At 39.9% G+C, this 19,268-nt stretch overlaps 1 protein-coding gene across 5 annotated transcripts in view; it reads left to right on the top strand.

Moving 5' to 3' along the window:
- Positions 1–18,603, top strand: part of PHACTR2 (phosphatase and actin regulator 2) — a 124,536-nt gene extending 105,933 nt beyond the window's left edge. For all 5 annotated transcript variants that reach the window (XM_068425151.1, XM_068425177.1, XM_068425143.1 and 2 more), the window contains 4 exons: positions 5,640–5,701; positions 6,766–6,903; positions 9,287–9,363; positions 13,016–18,603. In XM_068425151.1, coding sequence (XP_068281252.1) covers positions 5,640–5,701; positions 6,766–6,903; positions 9,287–9,363; positions 13,016–13,031 — 293 coding nt within the window. In that variant the 3' untranslated portion in view covers positions 13,032–18,603. The remainder of the gene's footprint in view (positions 1–5,639; positions 5,702–6,765; positions 6,904–9,286; positions 9,364–13,015) is intronic.
- The last annotated feature ends 665 nt before the right edge of the window (positions 18,604–19,268 follow it).

The raw sequence follows: 19,268 nt of genomic DNA, 5'->3' as shown, positions 1-19,268 counted from the left end.
ACACTTAAGAACAGGCATTTTTTGTCTTCTTTTATGAATCTTTCCATAATAGGGATGTTACCTAAACATCTACTGTAATAGTTGTCATGCCCAGCTCCTCTAGCCCTGTGTTCATTCTGCAAGGCTACCGTTGTACTTGATGCTTAAGTAGAAGAAATAAATGAAGAGAATGCTCATGGAAGCATTTCACACATAGCAACAAATCCAAAAACTCATTATTCTTAAGGTATACGAACTTTCCACACTTGATGTAACTGAAAGAGCGGGTATAATGCCGTTATTTCCAAGAATTGTTCAGAAAAGTTGGAGTTCATCTGCAACCCCGGTGCACAGCATGCTAATGGAAGAAAAGAAAATGGGCTCTTTACCTGACAAAGTCCATGGGCTGGTCACTCTGTCACCTGCTCAGGCCAGCAAATCAAGGAGACATAGCAATTACTGGCTTTCAGGCAACCATGCATGCTAATGAAATCCTACTGCTGTTGTCTAAGCTCTCAAAAGCCAAATAGTGCCATGTCTTACTGAAAAGGGAAGCTACAGTTCACGCATTATGGTGCACAGGAGAGAGTTCAGGGGACTCCTGACCAATACCTAATGTGAACAGCCTTTCTAAGACTATAATTTCTGAACCTGTAGATTGCATAGATAAATAAAGATAAAATTTGAAATATGAACCTTTTTTTTATATGACAAACCACTCGTGCTGGACTACGTGAGAAAGGTAATTCCAGAACATCTTTGGTGGGCCAGGGTATGGCCACTGAGCTGGGAGCACCAGCTGGGCTTCCTTACTGCCCTCTCTGTCTGGCTAATCTCTAGATAACTAATCTAGCAACAAACCTGCGATGTATTTAATATCCCTTTTGCCAATGTTTATTCCGTTCACCGATTTTGCAATAAGTAGCTCAAGACTGGAAAGCAGTTAATAGATTTCTTCTCCTGTTTCAGCATGTTTACTTTAGGCTTTTGGCAGCGTACCAGGCTTTGCACTCAATCCCTCCAGCCGTCCTCCCGTGCTGCTGCTGGGAGGCTGTCTTAAAGAGGCGAGGGACAGCAAGAAATGAAGGCTGGGAAGCAGCATTATAAATCACAAAAAGTCGCAGAGTCATTGATGAGTGTGTGCAGAATCCAAAACTGCTTTTTGCTCATTACTGACATAAAAATTTCTTCAAGTTGACAGTGATCTGTAAAAAGCAAAGTGAACCAAAGCAAGCCAGGGTTTGTGGTGACAGTCTGACTCAGAGCCCTTTCAGGGTGCAAGTTATCTCTCAGCTCTAAGGCAGTCATATTATTTATCAAAATTATTACATTCCCTTCCTGTGGATCATTCAAAAATGTTTACATCTCTTAAATGCCTTTGTTGTTGCACACAGCTTTTGTGAATAAGTTGGGATTTCTTTCATAAAGCTTCCTTCCTCCTATCTTTAAGCAGTGGATGGGGAGAAGGGGTTATGTTATTGCGTGTATGTAAACTGCAGCTAAGGAAAAGTATTGCTTTGAGTAATATTTATCAGACTTAGAGGTTACAGTAAGTGCTAAAGGTCTAAGTGTTTATTTCAGGATTAAGTTCAGCCCAGATCTTTAAAGAGGTTCAGAAAAAGTCTGTATTTTTTCTTTTTTTGTATTTCCAGTTAGTGAGGAAATGTCTTGCAAGAAGTTTTGTTTTGATAATATTTCCAGATAAACCAGTTACTGAAAATCCTGTAACTGAGTACAATTGCAAGACATTGCAGGCGGATTTCCATAAAATCAATTTGCATAAAACTGTCCAGACTTCTGAGTCTTCCCACACTAAAACAAAGTACGATAACTCAAGAGTCCACTTGAAGGAATACATAAAGCCCTGTGTTTTTAATAAAGACAGGTTTCTCGTGTACTGGCTTTGAGCCAGTAGTATTTATAGTATTGCATTACAGCAAAGAAACTTTTTATTCTTCCAGGAATTTTGGATTAAGATAACTGTATTTTTTCCTGTAAGGGACAGTGAACTTCTTGTACTGTGCACCTGCATGCCTGCCAGCACTGGCTTTGCAGAAAGCAGGGTTTAGCTCTTGATGCTAGTCAAGGAATATTAATGGTTATCTTTGCTTGTAAAACCAGGAAAGAGAAACCGCTTTGTGCGTTCCAGAGCACTGCAAGAGGCAAGCGCTTTGTTTGTCTTTTCTTTCTCTTTCCCTAGCAAGCCCACAGAGAAGTCTAAACATAGCTGGTCCCATAGGGACACAATGGAAAGTTCGGTTTTACGCTCCGAGAGTACTTTCTGGTCAAGAACGGAGCAGTCCTCAGGCAGAACAGTTTCTCTCTTCTCTTTTCCCTTTCTGCTATGAAGCCCATGTCCCACAGAACAGAAGGTAACCAGATTTAATATGGCAAAAGTTGCAGGAGCAATAATGTATAGATGCCAAGGAAGCTGTTCTGCTTTGACCAGTGGTTTTTTTAACTCAAAGGCCACAAAAAGTGATGCTAAACAAAATTGTTTCAATTAGGAGTCAAATCCCAGTTTGATCTCACAGGAGCTGCAGGCAGGGAAGGAGAGAAACCATAGTTTTGATGGGATCTAACTGGAGATTCCTGCAAGCAAAGGGCGCTCGCTCAGTTGGTCCTTTGCTGGTATGGCAGCAGTGGGACATCTGAGGAGCGGATTTGCAGCTGGGAACGCTGTGTTTGTATTTTCTTTCTCCACATCACATAGATCAGATCTGCTTTTAAGGTGGAAAGCAGTCAGAAGTGTGCTCCTGTGCATTCATGTGTTCCTGTTTGGGCAAGCGAGTCAGTTTGCCTGCAGCCAAAACATGGTCCTCCGGCTGGAATTTTCCATAACACCTGAAGGAAGCAGGAGCACCAGACCCATTATTTTTAGCACCACACATCTTCTTAACTCACTATGGCAACTTTCAAAACTTTTACCTTAAAAACCAAAAAATACGTGGTAGGTGTTAGTGTTAGTAGGAATTTGTATCAGGGTAGTGTTTCTGTAGCACCAGGCTTAAAGCAATGCTCTGCCCAGCAGGCTGGAGATGGGCAATAGGTGCTTTAGGTACAACTCAGTGCCACAGACGGAGGGCCGTTTGTGAAACAGTGGATTGAATATATTAGCAGCAGCCACCAGATTTCAGTCCCTTTCCTTTAGCTCTTGATGAATGTATAAACTCAACATGAATGTATAAACCACGTCCTGCCCCCGATCCCTCATGCAGAAGGCTGACTGTTCCCTACGGGTTCGATCCCCTTCTGCTTTGCCTGGGAGTGAAGTAACCTCCTGGTGCCTCCTGTTGGGAGTTGTCCTCCAAAAGGTGGGCTTCCATATCTCCTTGATGGCTTGCTCCAAGACCTGCCCAGACCCTCTGCCCAGTAGCTAAGATGATTGCCTTGGTCATCTCCCCTTTCTGGGTGGATTCCCATGTCCAGCCATCCCTTCATGCAGTCATCTGCGCTCTGGGTCTGCAGCCCACAGGGAGGAAGCTTCACAGCTTGGGACAGGCAGCTAACCTTCAACCTTCCTAAATGTCTAGATCAACTTTTTTGAGTTATTTCACCCTCCCCCAAACTATAGAAAAACACTATTTCGGGTGCTATTGGTTGGTGTTTCTTAAGGTATGAATTAAGCAGTGTGAGCCCCTATTTCTTACATCAAGCGTCTTATTGCTGCTTTGTAGGAGATAGATACAGTGGTTTAGATAGCAAAGAAATGTCAAGATATGAATAATGAAGAATGTATTTTACAAACTAAATTAAAGAAAAGGCAGTGCAGTGGTGTGTATATCGAACTGCATTTTTTGTGCTGTGTCTGCTGCTGGAGAATTTCTGAGACTTAAGCAACTCAGTTCATGAAGGGACAAAATTTTTCCCAGGTGAATGGAACCCCAAATTAATAGTTTGTGTTTAATTACCTCAGTTACTATGTCTATTGATTGCAAAGACAGTACGTTTAAACAAAAGCCTACAGATTATTTACCTGTCCTAAAACAGCTAGAGAGCTTTTGATTTTGTTAGGTGAAGATGTTATAAAAAGAGTTCTCATTTGAAGTCATAAGTTCTTAAATGCACCCAAGTTGTTTATTGATAGATATATTAATAAAAATTTTTTAAATGTAGATCAATCTTTAACTCAGTTCTTCAGTTTCAATCAGTTTACAGTTCCCCTATGGAAACAGGCCATCCATTTCTTCACCATTTAAGACAAAAGTTACTAATAAACCATAAATTACAGTCACATTTCAGATCTCAGTAAAATCACCATCAACACTAGATCCAACCTAATCCTGGCAGCAAGCCTGTGCGATTGCATCTTGCCGATGGAAACCTGGGGTTGGTGTTGGACTCTTCTCACAGAGCAGGTCTTGGGCTGGCATCACCTTTTTCCTACTGTAAATTTCTTCTTTTTCTTTTTTATCGTGTGTTCCTCTTGCCCTTTCCTTTGTATTCTTCTTACATGAAAACCTTTGAGTTAGCAAAGGAAATCTGCAAGAACCACGAGATGACCTGTCGTAGTGTTGCCTTCAGTGTATCACTCATGATACAGAAGGTCCTCTGCGGCCAGGTTGCTTATACTACCACAGCAGGCTGGACATAGCAGACAGGGCAAATCAGACTATACCAGGATTTAAAACTGCCTTTTCATCTATACAGGTTGGCTGCATCCGCAATAGACAAATTAATTTCTTTAAATCTATAGTTAGCCTTGAACTGCAACATGGAGTCCATAACTCCCAATAACGAACAAAACAGGATCAGAATTGTATGGGTATCTCTAGGTGGGATATTTCAGCTGCAACAAAGTTAACTTTGCATATAACTATCAGAGGTGGGCTGAAAGGGCAAATAATATTCTTCAAAGTGTACATCAATTAAACAAACTGCTGAGTCCATATGAACGTGCCTTTGTAGGCATGATGTTCACTGGCATTCCAGAAATCAAGTTTGGTTAGCACAGAAATTTGTTAAAAGCACATTTTGGTCTCATGCCCAAATACATTCAAAAAAGGCACATGTCATTTTCTGCTGTACTTGTTCATTTGGTCTAGCTAGTGGCCTGTAACCAAGAGGGCTTGAGTACTGAGTCATATGCCCACATTATAAAATCAGAAAAAAAAATTAAAGTAACAAAACCAATTTGCAGTAACAACTGACAGTGAAAAGAATTGTCATTGATTCATTGCGTCCTGTAGCAATAGAGGACACTTGGCTGATTCAGATACTCAGAGCAAGCTTTTTTCTTGACCGTTATGAATAATTAGACTCTTACTCTGAAGTCAGTAGGTGGCATGTTGGAAGTAAAAGCAATAGTGGTTTTAATGTTAGGACAAATAACTGAAACATTTCAGGATACTTCTTATTTGCAGAGAATAATTTATTGCAGAAATTATTACACAGAAAGGAAATGACAGACACCTCCTCTTTGCTGTCTTCCTGACCTACAGTGGTGACTTGAGATGTCTACAGAAGCGGGGGAAATGAGGATAGGGAAAAGAAATAAGAGCACACAAAATCCAAAAAGCAGACAACACATGCAGGATCACCCAGAAATATGAGGAAACATGAGCCAGGACTTGAAGTCCTGAAGCTTTCGACAAGAGAAATACAGTATGTGCAGTTATAATACTTAAATATTTACTCCTTTTTATCTCTTCTGAAAACAGAGAAGAATGAAGAAGAGGAACAGGAAGCCAAAAGAGAAATAAAACGTAGACTCAGTAGAAAGGTGATGATGTGTTTTTTGTATTGTGTGTTTGTGTACATAGAGTTATTTTTTAGAAGATTCTAAAAATCAGTGTGTATACATTGCTGCAAATGTCCATCAGTCATGCCCCCAGATTAGAAATCTGTTTAAAAAGCAGTACAAGCAAAGTCTATCTTGGGGAAAACTCTGTCCTGTCCAGTTTCCCATGCCTAGGAAAGCATATGGAGTCTGGTCAGGCTTAATATTTGTCTGTGTAAGCAGGGGAGAGAAATGAACTGTGTTTCCTCTGTAAGCATGAGGACTGCTGTCATGTATGTTTGAGGGCAGCCACACCTATAGATCCACTCTTCCCTAGAGCACAGAGAGGGCAACAAAGCAGTGTGGGCCCTAAGGAATCCATTCACCATTCCTATAGCCATGTCAGTGGTCTTTGCTGCTGCAGGTGAGATTGTGCTCATTGCCCCTGGAAATAAAGCAGTTACGAATCTGCTGCCCTGACTTTGGGAGCTTGTTTTGGGAGAGGCTGGCTGGTGTTTTCATACCTCTCCCTCGTCCGCCCTTCTCTGCAAAAAAGTACAGTTTCCATAGTATGATTGTCCTTAGTTAATTAAAGTGAATGTTACTTGAGGTGACTGAAACAATTTGGCATAATAATGACTAAGATAGAATATCTGTCCCCTAGGTGTTAAAAAAAACAATATTTTAGTTAGGCAAGCACCTCCTGCTTATTTTCAATAGCATAGTTGAACACAGCAGACTCTGTAATCATTAATGTAAAAGGACCTACTGTCTCATGGGGTAAATGGTGCAACAGTTGCAAAGTCACAATTAATATTGCAGGGATAACTGTCACGATTCTCTGTGACCTGCCTAACAAAGACTATTTTTATAATTGAAGAAATTAGGTTGTGCTGCTTCCCCACTCCTGTGCAGCGCTCCCAGGGTGGTGCCTTTTTTTAGACACCTGAAAGTGACCCTATTTAGAAATACTATTAAAGTTCTCTTGAGATTACATCATACCCTCGGCTTTGATTTTATTTTATTTTATCTTATTAAACGTACTATTTTCTGCCTCCCACTGACAGCTCAGCCTGAGGCCTACAGTGGCTGAACTTCAAGCAAGAAGAATCCTTCGATTTAACGAGTATGTGGAGGTCACGGATTCTCCGGATTATGACCGTCGTGCCGACAAGCCTTGGGCCAGGTTAACTCCTGCAGACAAGGCAAGGGACAAATGTAGATTATAAGAAGATGGTTGCATCTGTCATGTTTGGGTGGCTTTCCTCTGGATTACATTCTTGTGACACCAGCATCACGAACGACATCTGCTGGAAGCAGTGAGATTGTCATGGCACTACTGTGCATCTACTGCTTGCAGCTAAGAAGACCCACTCAGGTGCCTATTAGGAGCATATTTGCCACCTCCATTACAGCAGTTCAGGCCAGAGTTTCTTGCATTTTTAAAGCCTTGCTAAGCCAGGTACACACTGTTAACAAAGATGGCCACGACCCATGGTATTCAGGCAAGGTTTCTGCAGGCAGAAGCCTGCATCTCTGCCACCGAGAGGTACTTTTGCAACTCATTCAAGTGAAAAAAGGTAGAAGCTGCTCCATCCTCCTAAGGGTTCTTGGCCACAACTGTCAGTGCAGGACCTGACCATATGTGTGCAACACACCTTCTTGGGAAGTTTGCCCCCAACGTGCTGCAGTTAATAGTTCCTCTGCCTAACCTAAAAGGATGAGACAAATGATTCGGTGATTCTGTTTTAAAAAGCAGATCAGTCAAAGATTACCAGAAAATACTCTTCCATTTCCCTCCTATAGCACTTCATAAAAAGGAAAGCTGTAGGATTTATGTATCAAAAAGCTCTGGCTCTTTTAGCACTGGGCCTGAACCAACTTTTATGGAAATGCTGTGAGATGTGCTTGGCATGAAAAGTGATATGTGCAAGAACCCACTGTCTTTTAGCTAAGGACTGTGAAGCACTGATTTTATTTCAGCTTGTATTTTAATACTAATGCCAGCTCATCTGACAATCAGAGGAGAATCTCATATCAAGTCAAGGTGGAGGCATTAAAAATGTACCCAGAAGTGTTTGTAGATGTTGGTTCTGGGAGGTGCTGAGCACTCTCTAGTCCTCACATAGTCTACGAGAGGTTAGAGCACCTCCACTTTCACCTAGGTCCAACCAGGCTAAACTGCACTAGAACAAACAGTGGAGTTTCCTACCCACTTTAGGGTAGCAGCTTTTAAATCTCAGTTCATTTTGTAACAAACAGGTGCCCAGGGCTGGTTCTATGATCCCCATGTTTGTTGGCCTCAGCAGAAAGGCAAAGACCCCGGGTTGCCTGGAAACCCCCTTGCCCTTTTTTCCCAAGGAAGTAATTTTTCTAATTCCAGTTGGAGCAGAAAATTGTACTTTAACTATATTATGGAGCTGGAGCTCTGATGTCTTTGCTGCTGATTTGGTGCTCAGAAATAGCTGTCTCTTTCCTGGCTGTTACAGCAGCCCCGGGTGAGCATGCTGTTGTGGCTGAACAGAACCATTCCCTGCTCAAAATTAAGTTTCTCGTTTATGAGACCGCAGTCTGGTGATGCTATAATTTTATCATGCTGCTTGTCTGTTCTGCATTGAAAGGCATGCATGCCAGATGAGACGTCTTTAGGGATCAATGAAGTGATACTGCTTTTATTTAAAATGGTAAAAGAAAAGAGTGAGTAAGAATAAACTGTCATTTCATTTCACAGTGAAGGTAGGAAAGCGTACGGCATAGAAACAAAAGCCCTTGTAGTATACATTAGAATATTTCAGGAATTATATTTATTACTTGATGAAGTAAATTGCTTATCAGTCTTTTAACATAAGCAAGGCATTTACAAAGTGCACTAAATTTCTGCTGTTCTTTAGTATCTGCCAGCTGAAAACACAAGCGTGAAATGTCCAAATATTTCGTGTAATTTTGCATAAAACTCATCAAACCAAGTGAATAATTCCCACTTTAAAAATGCTCTTCATCTTGTATTCCTGAAGTCCTGTCCCCAGTGGGGAGATACAAGGCCCCTGCTGTGTGTACAGTGCCTGTGCAGGCAGCGTGACTCACCAGCTCCTCGGGGCTGTGCCTGGAGATACAGAATCATAGAATCCATCATAGAACAGTTTGGGTTGGAAGGGACCTTTAAAGGTCATCTAGTCCACCCCCCCTGCAGTGAGCAGGGACATCTTCAACTACATCAGGTTGCTTGGAGCCCTCACGGTTGCATACTCAGCAGGTGACTGTCGAGCTAACCCTGTCCCTTTCCCTTTTTTGTCTGTAGCAAGTGCCATGTTTCGGTGGGAGGTTGGTTCACCCGTTGCAGTAGATTTGGCGTTTCTTTGTTTATTGTTGGTGTTTGATGCTTTGGGTTTCTTTGTAGCGTATTACTGCTCCAAATAGCTGTAATTGAAAAAAGTCATTCATGCTGACAGTGAGAAATGTGTGAGAGCTGTGGATTACAGTAAGGGAGACTGGAAAATGGGAACTGTAAGGGAACCTGCAAGAGTAGGACCAGGTTCCTCTCAGACTCTACTCTCTTTAAGAGATTCATGTTTCTTACGCAATTTTTAGGCAGCAATACGGAAAGAACTGAATGAATTTAAAAGCACAGAAATGGAAGTACATGAGGAAAGTCGGCAATTTACCAGGTGGGTGAATCCCTTTTCTTGCATAAGTTGGAGAAATGAGTATGACAGTGACCCTCTGCAAGTCCTCTGCAGTTGTGTCATGAGTGGCTCCTTGCATAGGTTCCTACCATGACTCCCCTTGAATGCCACCAGTGGTTCTGGTGGCATTCCTAGTGCTGCTGGTGCCATCCCTGAAGTTGGGTAGTTGATACAGCAAAGAAGGTGACTATGTGGAAAAAGGTTGCTTGGGAAATCTAAAACATAATCCTTTGAAAGGACTCAGCATTTCTTGCAGATGAAGTTGACCATCCTCAAGCACAAGAAAAATTATGTCCTCTGGCAGTACTCCCTTGCTCATGAAAGTGTACATTTTTGTAGATGCATTTGGTAAGTGAAAACTGGATGATGTGTTGAACTTCAGAAAAGCTCACCAGCGTTTTGGGGAGCTTCCTAAGGGTCACCCAGGCTCCTGGCAGCAGTTTCTGGGGAACAAGACAGATTCTAATGTTCCCTGTTTGCTACTTCTAATGTGTAAATCTGGATTTGTTTCATTCTCTGCTTTGGATAACACCAACACGTTGTCTGAAGCATGATTATTTAAAGAGCTCTGAAGTATCCACAGCTTTTAGCAGGACTTCAAATCTGACAGAGTGATTCCTAGGGGGAGGGAGGGACTTTCTGCCATCGCCATGGCATCTGTTCATATTTTTTTGAAGTTATAAAGGCTGAAAATTGCCACCAGCAAGCAAAACTTGCCGTTAGAATCAGCCAGCATTGCATACATAGTATTATTGTCTTCACTTACACACAGAGTTAAGTCAGATAAAAACAATATTGCCCAAGTCTGGGTCCCTTCCTTTTCCTGCTGCTGTTTCAATTAAACTCGGGATTTGAGCAAGTGAGTGTGAATCTTCTAATTAAAGAGAGTGTCACAATGAAAATTCACAATGGGAGATGGGTGTTTGGTGATTTCTGGCATCTCCTAGTTCAATGCTTGATTTCACAACTTCAGTGATTTTTTTCTCACCAAAACATGGATTTTTTTTATAATATGGTAAACTCACTTCAGTGTAGATATAACATGAATAAATTAATTTTCAAAAAATCAAACCAGTTTCACAGACAGCAAACCTAAGCCAGGAGATGAACCAGGAGGCAGAGTTTTAATCTAGTGTTGCATTCTGACTATTAGAAAATGTCCTTTTCAAACATGGACTTGTATATTTTCATTTGGATTTTGATGTAATTTCCTCTTCAGGTAGTAGGCAGTATATCTTATTCAGAATATACAAAAATACTACTTTAAAAAAAAAAAGGGCATCCTAAGGGAGAGAAGGAAAATGAGCAGGCATAGAAACCTGGCTGTGTGCTGAGAGAGATGGAGTGCAACCCCCAGCTTACGTTGTTACATTTTTTTGAGTTACATTGCAATATAGAAGCATAAGTACAGATAGGCATGAGTCATACAAAAAGAATTGGATATTTTATCACGAGAATTGAAAACAGTTGAGACTGATTACAGTTGGATTCTTGAAAGATGAACCAAAAATCTCAGGGATCCAGTGGAGTGACAAAGCAGTTAGAAGTGGGGGTTTTTTTGGGGTTTTTTTTTGGAAAATTAGGCACATCCAATTGTAGTAAATGTAGACAATCATGCTATGGGGTCCTGGAAGAATCTCAACCTGAGGGAAATCAGGCTCTCTCTATTCTCTCTCCACCCTCTTTTTTTTTACTGGTCATGTTGTGGAGCCACTGCACAGAAGTCAGCAGAGGAACACTAGAAAAAACTAATTGAGAACAGAATTAGATGCAGATGTTGTAAGTCAATTGCAATTTTGAAAATAAAAAGCGATTCAGTTTCCTCCAGGACCTCTCATTAACAATTATGTAGTTCACCACTACATTTGGATTGATACAACAGAAGTTTTAAGAAAACCATAGACAAAAGTCTCTGGCCAGAGAATGAATTTTATTTTTTTTCAAGGATGATCACTGAGATAATACAAACCAAAAGACACTTGCATTGGCAGCTGGTTAACAAAAGTTTATTCATGAAGTTCTGTGTTAGAATGAGACAACAAGGAAGCTGCTTATTAAACAAAAATACCTTAAAACATATAGTTTCTTATATTATTACATATTTAGTATAAGAAGCTCTTACCTTTGAATTGTTCAAATTTGATATTAAACTTCGGAAGGAAAAAAAAACACTGATTTTCATTGTTCATCATTTACTGTAATGACTGTCATTTGAACTGTTTTTCTACTCCTGGTAATTTAGATTGATTCCTTCTGTTACTTTGTAACAGAATCCAAGAAACCAAGTTTCTAAAAATAGAGAAATAAATTAAAGTTTGGGAAGAGGATATTAGCAGATGTTTATAAAGTGCTTTAATGGAAATGCTATATATAGTCCGATATATTGTTGTTCTACGCAGATACAAAAACCCTGTGTCTTTTTTGCAATGCACTGTACCCTCACTTAGCAGATGAGCTGCATACTTGTGAATGTCAGCTTTTGTGTACACCTCCTTTACTTGAGAAATGCATCCCTGTATTGTACTGTACCACATTACAGGGGTAATGCGTCACTCATTTTCTTTTCTCTTCCCTGGAACTGTTATGAGAAAATGTGTCAAACACAAACTTATGTAAATCTACTGTGTTAGGTGCATCATTACCTATGCTTTTTTAAAGTTGCTGCATCTTTTACTGCTTCATGGATAGATATATTTTTTAAGCCATTTAAACAGAGATTTAGAAGTCTAATGATAGATACGTTGAGCACCTGGTATTGGTGCCCTTCTTACCCTTTGGCTTGGATTCATCCTATTTAAGCTGAGTTAGAATTTCAATTGCTGTAGGCTCCTAACTTATTCTAGAAAAGGTTGGCAACACCCTTTGGAGCAACACACCTCTCTACCCATCATACAGGCAATCTGGAGTGATGTACATGCCCTACCTAAAAGTCTAAAAAACAGTGAGGTGTATTTAGGCCTTCATGTGCCACAGTTGGCTGCTGTTAATAGGCAGAAGGCATCTGCAGTGCAATAAAATTTGTTGCCCGCTTAAAAAAATCCAGAATTTTTGTTGGCCTCATTTTGCAGGAGTAAAAACCAGCAATTTAAGTTTTATGGCTTAGCAAAGCTTTTCTGATTTACTGACAGTGTCTCCAAATAGTGGATGCAATTGTGGCTAAATGTGTATTGGTAAGCAAAACAGGCTGGAGACTGTTCTCCAGCCCTGAGGCCAGCAGGCTTGGCACAGCTTGAATTCATACAGTTAACCTCTTCCCCCCACCCCAAAACGGGGGGATGCCCCCCCATACCCAGTCTGCCTATTGGCCTGTGTTAATCCCAGCCATGCCCAGGCAGTATGGGGAAGAGTGCTGGTTGACCCGAGCAAAACTGTGCCAGGGACCACAGTGACAGGTTAATGGTATGGACCGACAGACAGACACCAGTGCCTGAGCCATGTTATAGCCCTGTTTGGTTTTCTAGTAGAGACAGAGAGCGAGGGATAAGGCTGACTCTAATCCCACTTAGACCAGGAAAATCACGAGTAATTCTGTTCAGGCAACAAAAGTAAACAGCTGTGAGAGCAGGATGAGGATCAGTGTCATTGTCAGTTGAAATAATGTAATTCTAAGTTTTTTAATGATTTATCATTTCAGGTTTCATCGTCCATAACTGTTTGACCACATCCCATGTTTCATGTAACAATTTTGGGGAAATCATTGCGTCCTGAAGACCTGAGATTGCACTGGAACTTGACTGAGTGTGAGTGTGTGCTACAGCTTACCCTGAGGTTAATGAAGGATGTGGCCCTCGTCTTTATCCATGGACAAATGATTTGTCTAGGAGGAGAACCCACATGAAGTGTTTGTCAGTGTTAAGACAGACCGTGGTCCTGTGTCTAGCCCACACAGACAAGTTGGTGGACTTCTTCGGAGCTCCACAAGTCAGGAAGAGCTGAAGACAATCGCTTGAGAGCCTGTTACCAGGAGCTCACCAGACTGCACAGGGTTGTGACTGAGGGTAACTGAGAGGGGGCAGTGTGAAAAGGACTGAGAGCGTAGAGAAAGAGAGACTTCGCTTATTGGTCCACAGTGAAAAGTGGAATGAATGGGACTGCTTAATGATGCACTTGGCCAGTGGGAGGAATTATTTAAAAAAAAAAACAAAACTGAGTGTGAGCAACTGTGCATGTATTTTTTTTCAGTGGCCACAGCCTGTCTTAGAAAGACAGCAAGCCACAAATCCTCATGTCATCAGTACTTTGGTGAAGAACTGTAATTTTCTCTGGTGCCAGTAAATACAGTTGCCAGAAATTAGTTCTAGTATAACTCAGCTGTCTTTTTTAAAATCCCGATGAGCATGCTTCAAGAAAATACATTGAACATTCATACAGAACAAGTCATATTTTTTTTTTGTTTTTAATGTTGACATACTCTGGACCTTTAGAAATACATAGAAGGACAAATAACATGTGACACTATGAATGCAATAGAAATGCTTCATGTTTAGAAACACTCCTTGCTGTCTGTCACTTGCCATTCAAACCAGAGGGATCATTGTCTTTCTCACCTATGGCAGGCAGTGGTGACAACTTCAACATCATACTAGTGTGAATCCAAAATCAGAATTGAAATTCGGCACAAAAGTCTTTACTAGTTGGCTTGAGCAGTGATTACTAATGTGACTTTTTATGTTTAAGGACTCTTGCACTGCTTGGAAGAAGAACTCCCAGATGAATCAGTATGTCTTCAGCCAGTGGTTTTGTAAAAGCGAATGGAAAATCCTTAGAATGTCTGTGCCCTGTTTTTGTTGAGTGTGAAGAATGCTTCTTAGATGCATAATTTTTATACTATCTTGAAATTGTATATGTGAATGCAGTACTATTAAAATTAAGTGGTATGGAGTGTGAAAGGCAATACATGGTTTTTCTAAGTTGGCCCAAAGGCCTATTAAAAAGCCTGTGGCGTTGTTTACACTAAGAAATTCTCTGTCTTGTATTAGCACTTATTTATCCTTTGAACTAATGTACACAACATTTTGGGGGGGGCTGGAATTCACATATGCATACATTAAATGCAGTATTACAATATATTTGCTATTTATCCTTTCTAATGTGTGTACATATTACAATTTATTTTTATGTGCCCTGTTTAGTTTTTAATTATGAAGTGTAAGTATTTCTTTTTCAGGCAATAAAAGGTCTGTGTAGATGTGATTTTTACCTCAGAACCTGCAATAGATTCTTGTAGAATGGTTTTAGTTTATAAAATTGAAGGTTGTTGTTTTAGATGTCAGCCTAGAGGCAGGAAGGCAATTTGGTGGCTAAAATTAGATCTCCCTCTTCACTGATATTTACAACAAGACCAGGTTTGCATAAATGGAGTGGATTATTTTAGTAAAGAGCACTTCTAGAAACAGGAGAGTGCTTTCCAACAGCTGGCACTCCATTAGTTTTAAATAGGTTGACAAACCCTTTTTTAAAAAGATAGATTTATATGACTGTTAGGATCACTTACATTTTAGTAAAAATCCAATGACGTACAGACCCCAAAATATCAATAGCCAAATAAAATAACCATGTACCTGCTTGTAACAAAGAAAAGGAAGCAGCACCTTCATTTTTTAATGGAATCAATAAGAGGCATTAGGATTGTATTTGCAGAAAACAGTTCACCTTCTGTGAGGCCCATCATTTTATAAATATAGAAACACCACTTTGACATCAAGGAAGCAGTGAAAATGTATTCTTTGGCACTAAATCATACAGGAATGATCAGGCCATTAGAGTTAAGGTTTGTCAGCAATTCCGACAGAATCTTGATTTTTATTTTTAGAATTTGAAGAGTAAACTTAAAAACTTCTACTGGCACTTAATACATAGTTCTGCTTAAATGTTTTGTTGCTGTTGTTGCCAAATTTAGAAATGTATGTCCAAAATCCTATAAAGGCCTACTGTGTTGTCTTTGAAGTATAAAACACAGTATTTCACTTCAAAGAAAACACGTGGAGCAATTAAATAGACCTCAGTGTTGCCTTAATTACTTTCAAACATTTGAAAGCAGCCAAGATACTAAAGGCAGAAAGATAGCTGTTGCACCAGCAGAATAACTTGGACAAAGGTAAAGTCAGACTATATAAACTTTATATAAGACGGTAGTTCCACTGACATGCCAGGGTACGTATCGGTTGCACAAGCAAACTAAAACCTGTTAAACTCCTAGGATTATGTGAATGAATTGACTTTGCAAGAAGACATTCCTCCATACTAGGCCTGGAACATGGATGGAAAGACGTGTGCCGCCTTCTCGTTTTAAGAGTTAAAACACAAAGATGAGGATACAACTCCTGGCTCAGACTTCCTCAAGCTGTGTTTTTGCCATAAGACATGAGGATACGTAGGTGAGGTATCACTTAGGCTTTCCCTATCCTCCTTCTGGGTTTGGGGTTTTTTTAAAGTGCTCACTACAAGCCATTGCTAGAGGCAGAATACTAGCCTGGATAGAGGTGCTGAGCTAGTCTTTAATTTCTTATGTAATTTCTTATTATTTGGTGGTAAATAAGCAGATGCATTCTTTGGCCCACAGTTCAGCAAACTACTTAAGCAAACTTACGTAACTGGACAAAAAGAGTTGCCTTTATTGGAACTTATGTGGAAATGTAGTATACTTGCAGAATTAGGGCTACAAACTATCCATTGTGTACTGTACACACACACAATTGTATGTACTGTTTTTATATTCTAAATAGCAACTGGCAGAAAAACGACAGCTGTAAAGTGTTATCCATGCAATAAAAAATAACAAGATTTTGGTATGTCACTACGTGCAGTGAAGCAAGTTTGCTTTACCTTAGTGAGCTGCCTGAAGTCGGTTTCTGCTGTATCTCCCAGACCTCTGTATTGATGGTTTCAAATGTCTTCAAGTTGCTACAACAGCCTGTTGGAAATAATACATCATGTACCTAACTGTCTGTGGTGCTGCACGCCTGTTAGAAGGGAAAAATCAGGGTAAGTCCTGAGAAACTCCTGAGTGAGTAATCCTTGAGGAAAAAAATTACAGGATGTAAAAATGGCAAAGAAAAAAATAACACTTTCCATGCAATGCATAGTACAGTCCATCTGGCTAAAAGGGATTGACGTTTTAATTTTTATTAAGTTGGACAAATCGTTTAAATGTTATCTACAACATACGACAAAGCTTACACACATACCTGTGTCCATGGAGTCAGATGTGAACTCTTATGTGTACAGCCACACAAAGAGAAAATGAGTAGCTTGAAGCAGTGGTTTCTGAAATGACCTCATATATCACATTTATCAGTAGGATCACACATCATAGCATGTTGCTGTGGGTGCAGAATAACGGATGCTTCATCAAATCCTAATTTCTCCTTCACATAACAAATTGAAATGGTTCTAGAATGTCTCTTGTCTCTCTCTTCTTCCAGGCAATATTTATTAGTCCTTATAACTGAAATTTGCTTTTTCAAATGAAAAGTAGTCTTACTGCATTTCCTCTAATTGTGATATATGTGTTGACTCAACAAGTACCAAAAAAAATTAAGCTAAATGCTAAAGATTATTTAAGATAAATACCATTTTGACCCATGATTTGAAACAAGGTAAGACCAGGAGCAGTGTCTCTTTAAAACCACTGAAAGTATTCACAGCCATTTGTAGGTCTACAAGATTGTATTCATTTGTTGGGTTTAGCATTTACCTACAGCCGTGCATGTCCCTTGCTGTGGTGGACTTTACCGACCTCTGATGTGGTGTGGGGCAGGGCAGCCCCACCTTCTGCTTTGGCCACACTGAGCAGCTCTTAGAGAAGATCCACAACCTCAGTGTTGCCATGTAAAAACCATATCAGATGACCACTTTTTTTTTTTTACTTTTTTTGACCTTGAAAACCAAATGAAAGCTGTGAAACAAAGGGAGGAAAGTGTCCCTTATATTACAGAAATCAGACCCTTCCTTCCAGGTCAGATTAGTGTTTGTTTCCAGCAGAGATGCTTCAAACCCAGATCTGTGACTAGTAATACTACAGCTACATCAGAGAATTTGATTCAAAACATCTGTCACTTAGCCTGAGTATATAGTCTGAGCCACAATTTTATATCATAAAATGGGAGGGAGATCCAGCCAGCACAGATAAAAAGTTCTATCTAGTCTGGCAGCCTGGGAATTGGCCAAAACCCCTTCATCGGCTGCAGCTGGCAGAGGGTCAGAGCCAGGGTGGGAGAGGCACGCTGTCACCTGGGTACCTGGCAAACCCCACTGGTAGGACAGGTCTGGCTGAGCACTGCTGGCATCCTAAGTAGAGACTAGAATATGAGCCCATGTCTTAATGTCTGTTAATGCTTTAATGATAAAGTAAACTAAGCTAAAAGCCTACACTTGCATTAAATTGTCAGGTGTACTAGAACTGCATCTTTTAACGCTTTCACGTCATCTGTTTTTATTCGCGTCTCAAGGACTTAAAACTGTGCCACTGCTGTAAACTAAAATAAAGACATACTCAGGGTGAAAAACAGAATAAACTTGCCTCCTGCTTTTAGGAGCTCCCACATTTAGCTCCATTATTTTTGCTATCTTTATTCTTATTGTACAAAGCTCAGTGCAACGCCCACTGCTGGGACCTAGCTTTTGATGAATAAAAAAAAAGCAATTCTGAAAGTTTTCATTAGGTTGGTATTAAAATATTTTGAGGATCAAATTAAAAGAAAAGTAAATTCCCCAGAATAGCTTAAAGCTACTATTTAACAGACAACTGAAAAAAAAAGACTTATGGAAGTGTATCTATATAGAGAAATGGAGAGATGGAGTAAAAATAACATTTCACTGTAATGTTTCAACAGGTTTATATTTATTACCTTTAATGATTAATAAGGTCTTGTTTCACTTTGTCAGTGTTCCCATCTTGTTTCAGGATTTTAATGGAAATATAGCTCATATGAACTAGATACAGAATTTCACCAATATTTCATTATTTTCTAGAAGCTAAATATTGCATTGGATAGGAACAAAGAAAGTAATGGTATTCTCTGTATCTCCTTGTTCAATCAATTCTTTATATTAAAAAAGTCTTACAATACTATGTCAAATTTAACCATATTTGAGCATTGTATAATACAGTAAAATGTTGCTGAACATATCTTCTCTTCCTTTCACTACTTTGTGTGGTGGTATATTGATTTGTAAACTTGTATAAATTTTGGAATTAAAGAAATACTGTGTTTTGGATTATTATTTTTGCTGGTGTGATTTGAAACAAGATATTAATGGTTTGTTTGAATGGGCATCTAACTGTGTGAGTAGTGGTGGGAAGGGTGTGGAGATGACACACACTAATTGCCTGCAACCATTTAAATAGCTCAAGATTTTTATTTTTTTCCCCTAAAAGAGAAATGGAATTCCATTTAGAGCCTAACTGGAAATCTAGGAGAGGTGCAAGAATGCTGCAGACCACATTGCTGTACACTCAGGAGCTAATAAGTTTGCATCCCTTTCTGGCGTTTTATGGAACAATTGCTCAAACAGTAAATCACGGCAATATTAGTATGCCATGCTTTGTAGACCCAACTGTACCTTAAATACTGGGCGTTCAAGAGTATGTATTTCTGTGGCAGAGCTGCAATACGCTGGGGCAAGGTACTACTCAGTAGTAGGAGTCCTTGCGCACATGCCTCTTCCAATCAAGACTGCAAGGACACCTGTGAGCGATGACTCCAGTAGGGAGAGCTTGATAACCCATCCACACCAGTGCAGGTGGTGAAGCTCCAGTAGGGTCTCACAAGGGTCCAGTAAAGCCAGGAGGTTCTTACATGCTGAATATACTATAAGCGTGTCACAGTCACCTGAAATGAAAATTTCACATGAATTCATTGGAATTAAAATTTTGTAGAACATAA

The sequence above is a fragment of the Nyctibius grandis genome, chromosome 1, assembly GCF_013368605.1.
Source record: "Nyctibius grandis isolate bNycGra1 chromosome 1, bNycGra1.pri, whole genome shotgun sequence".
NCBI lineage: Eukaryota > Metazoa > Chordata > Aves > Nyctibiiformes > Nyctibiidae > Nyctibius > Nyctibius grandis.
This window is presented reverse-complemented; position numbering and strand designations above follow the sequence as displayed.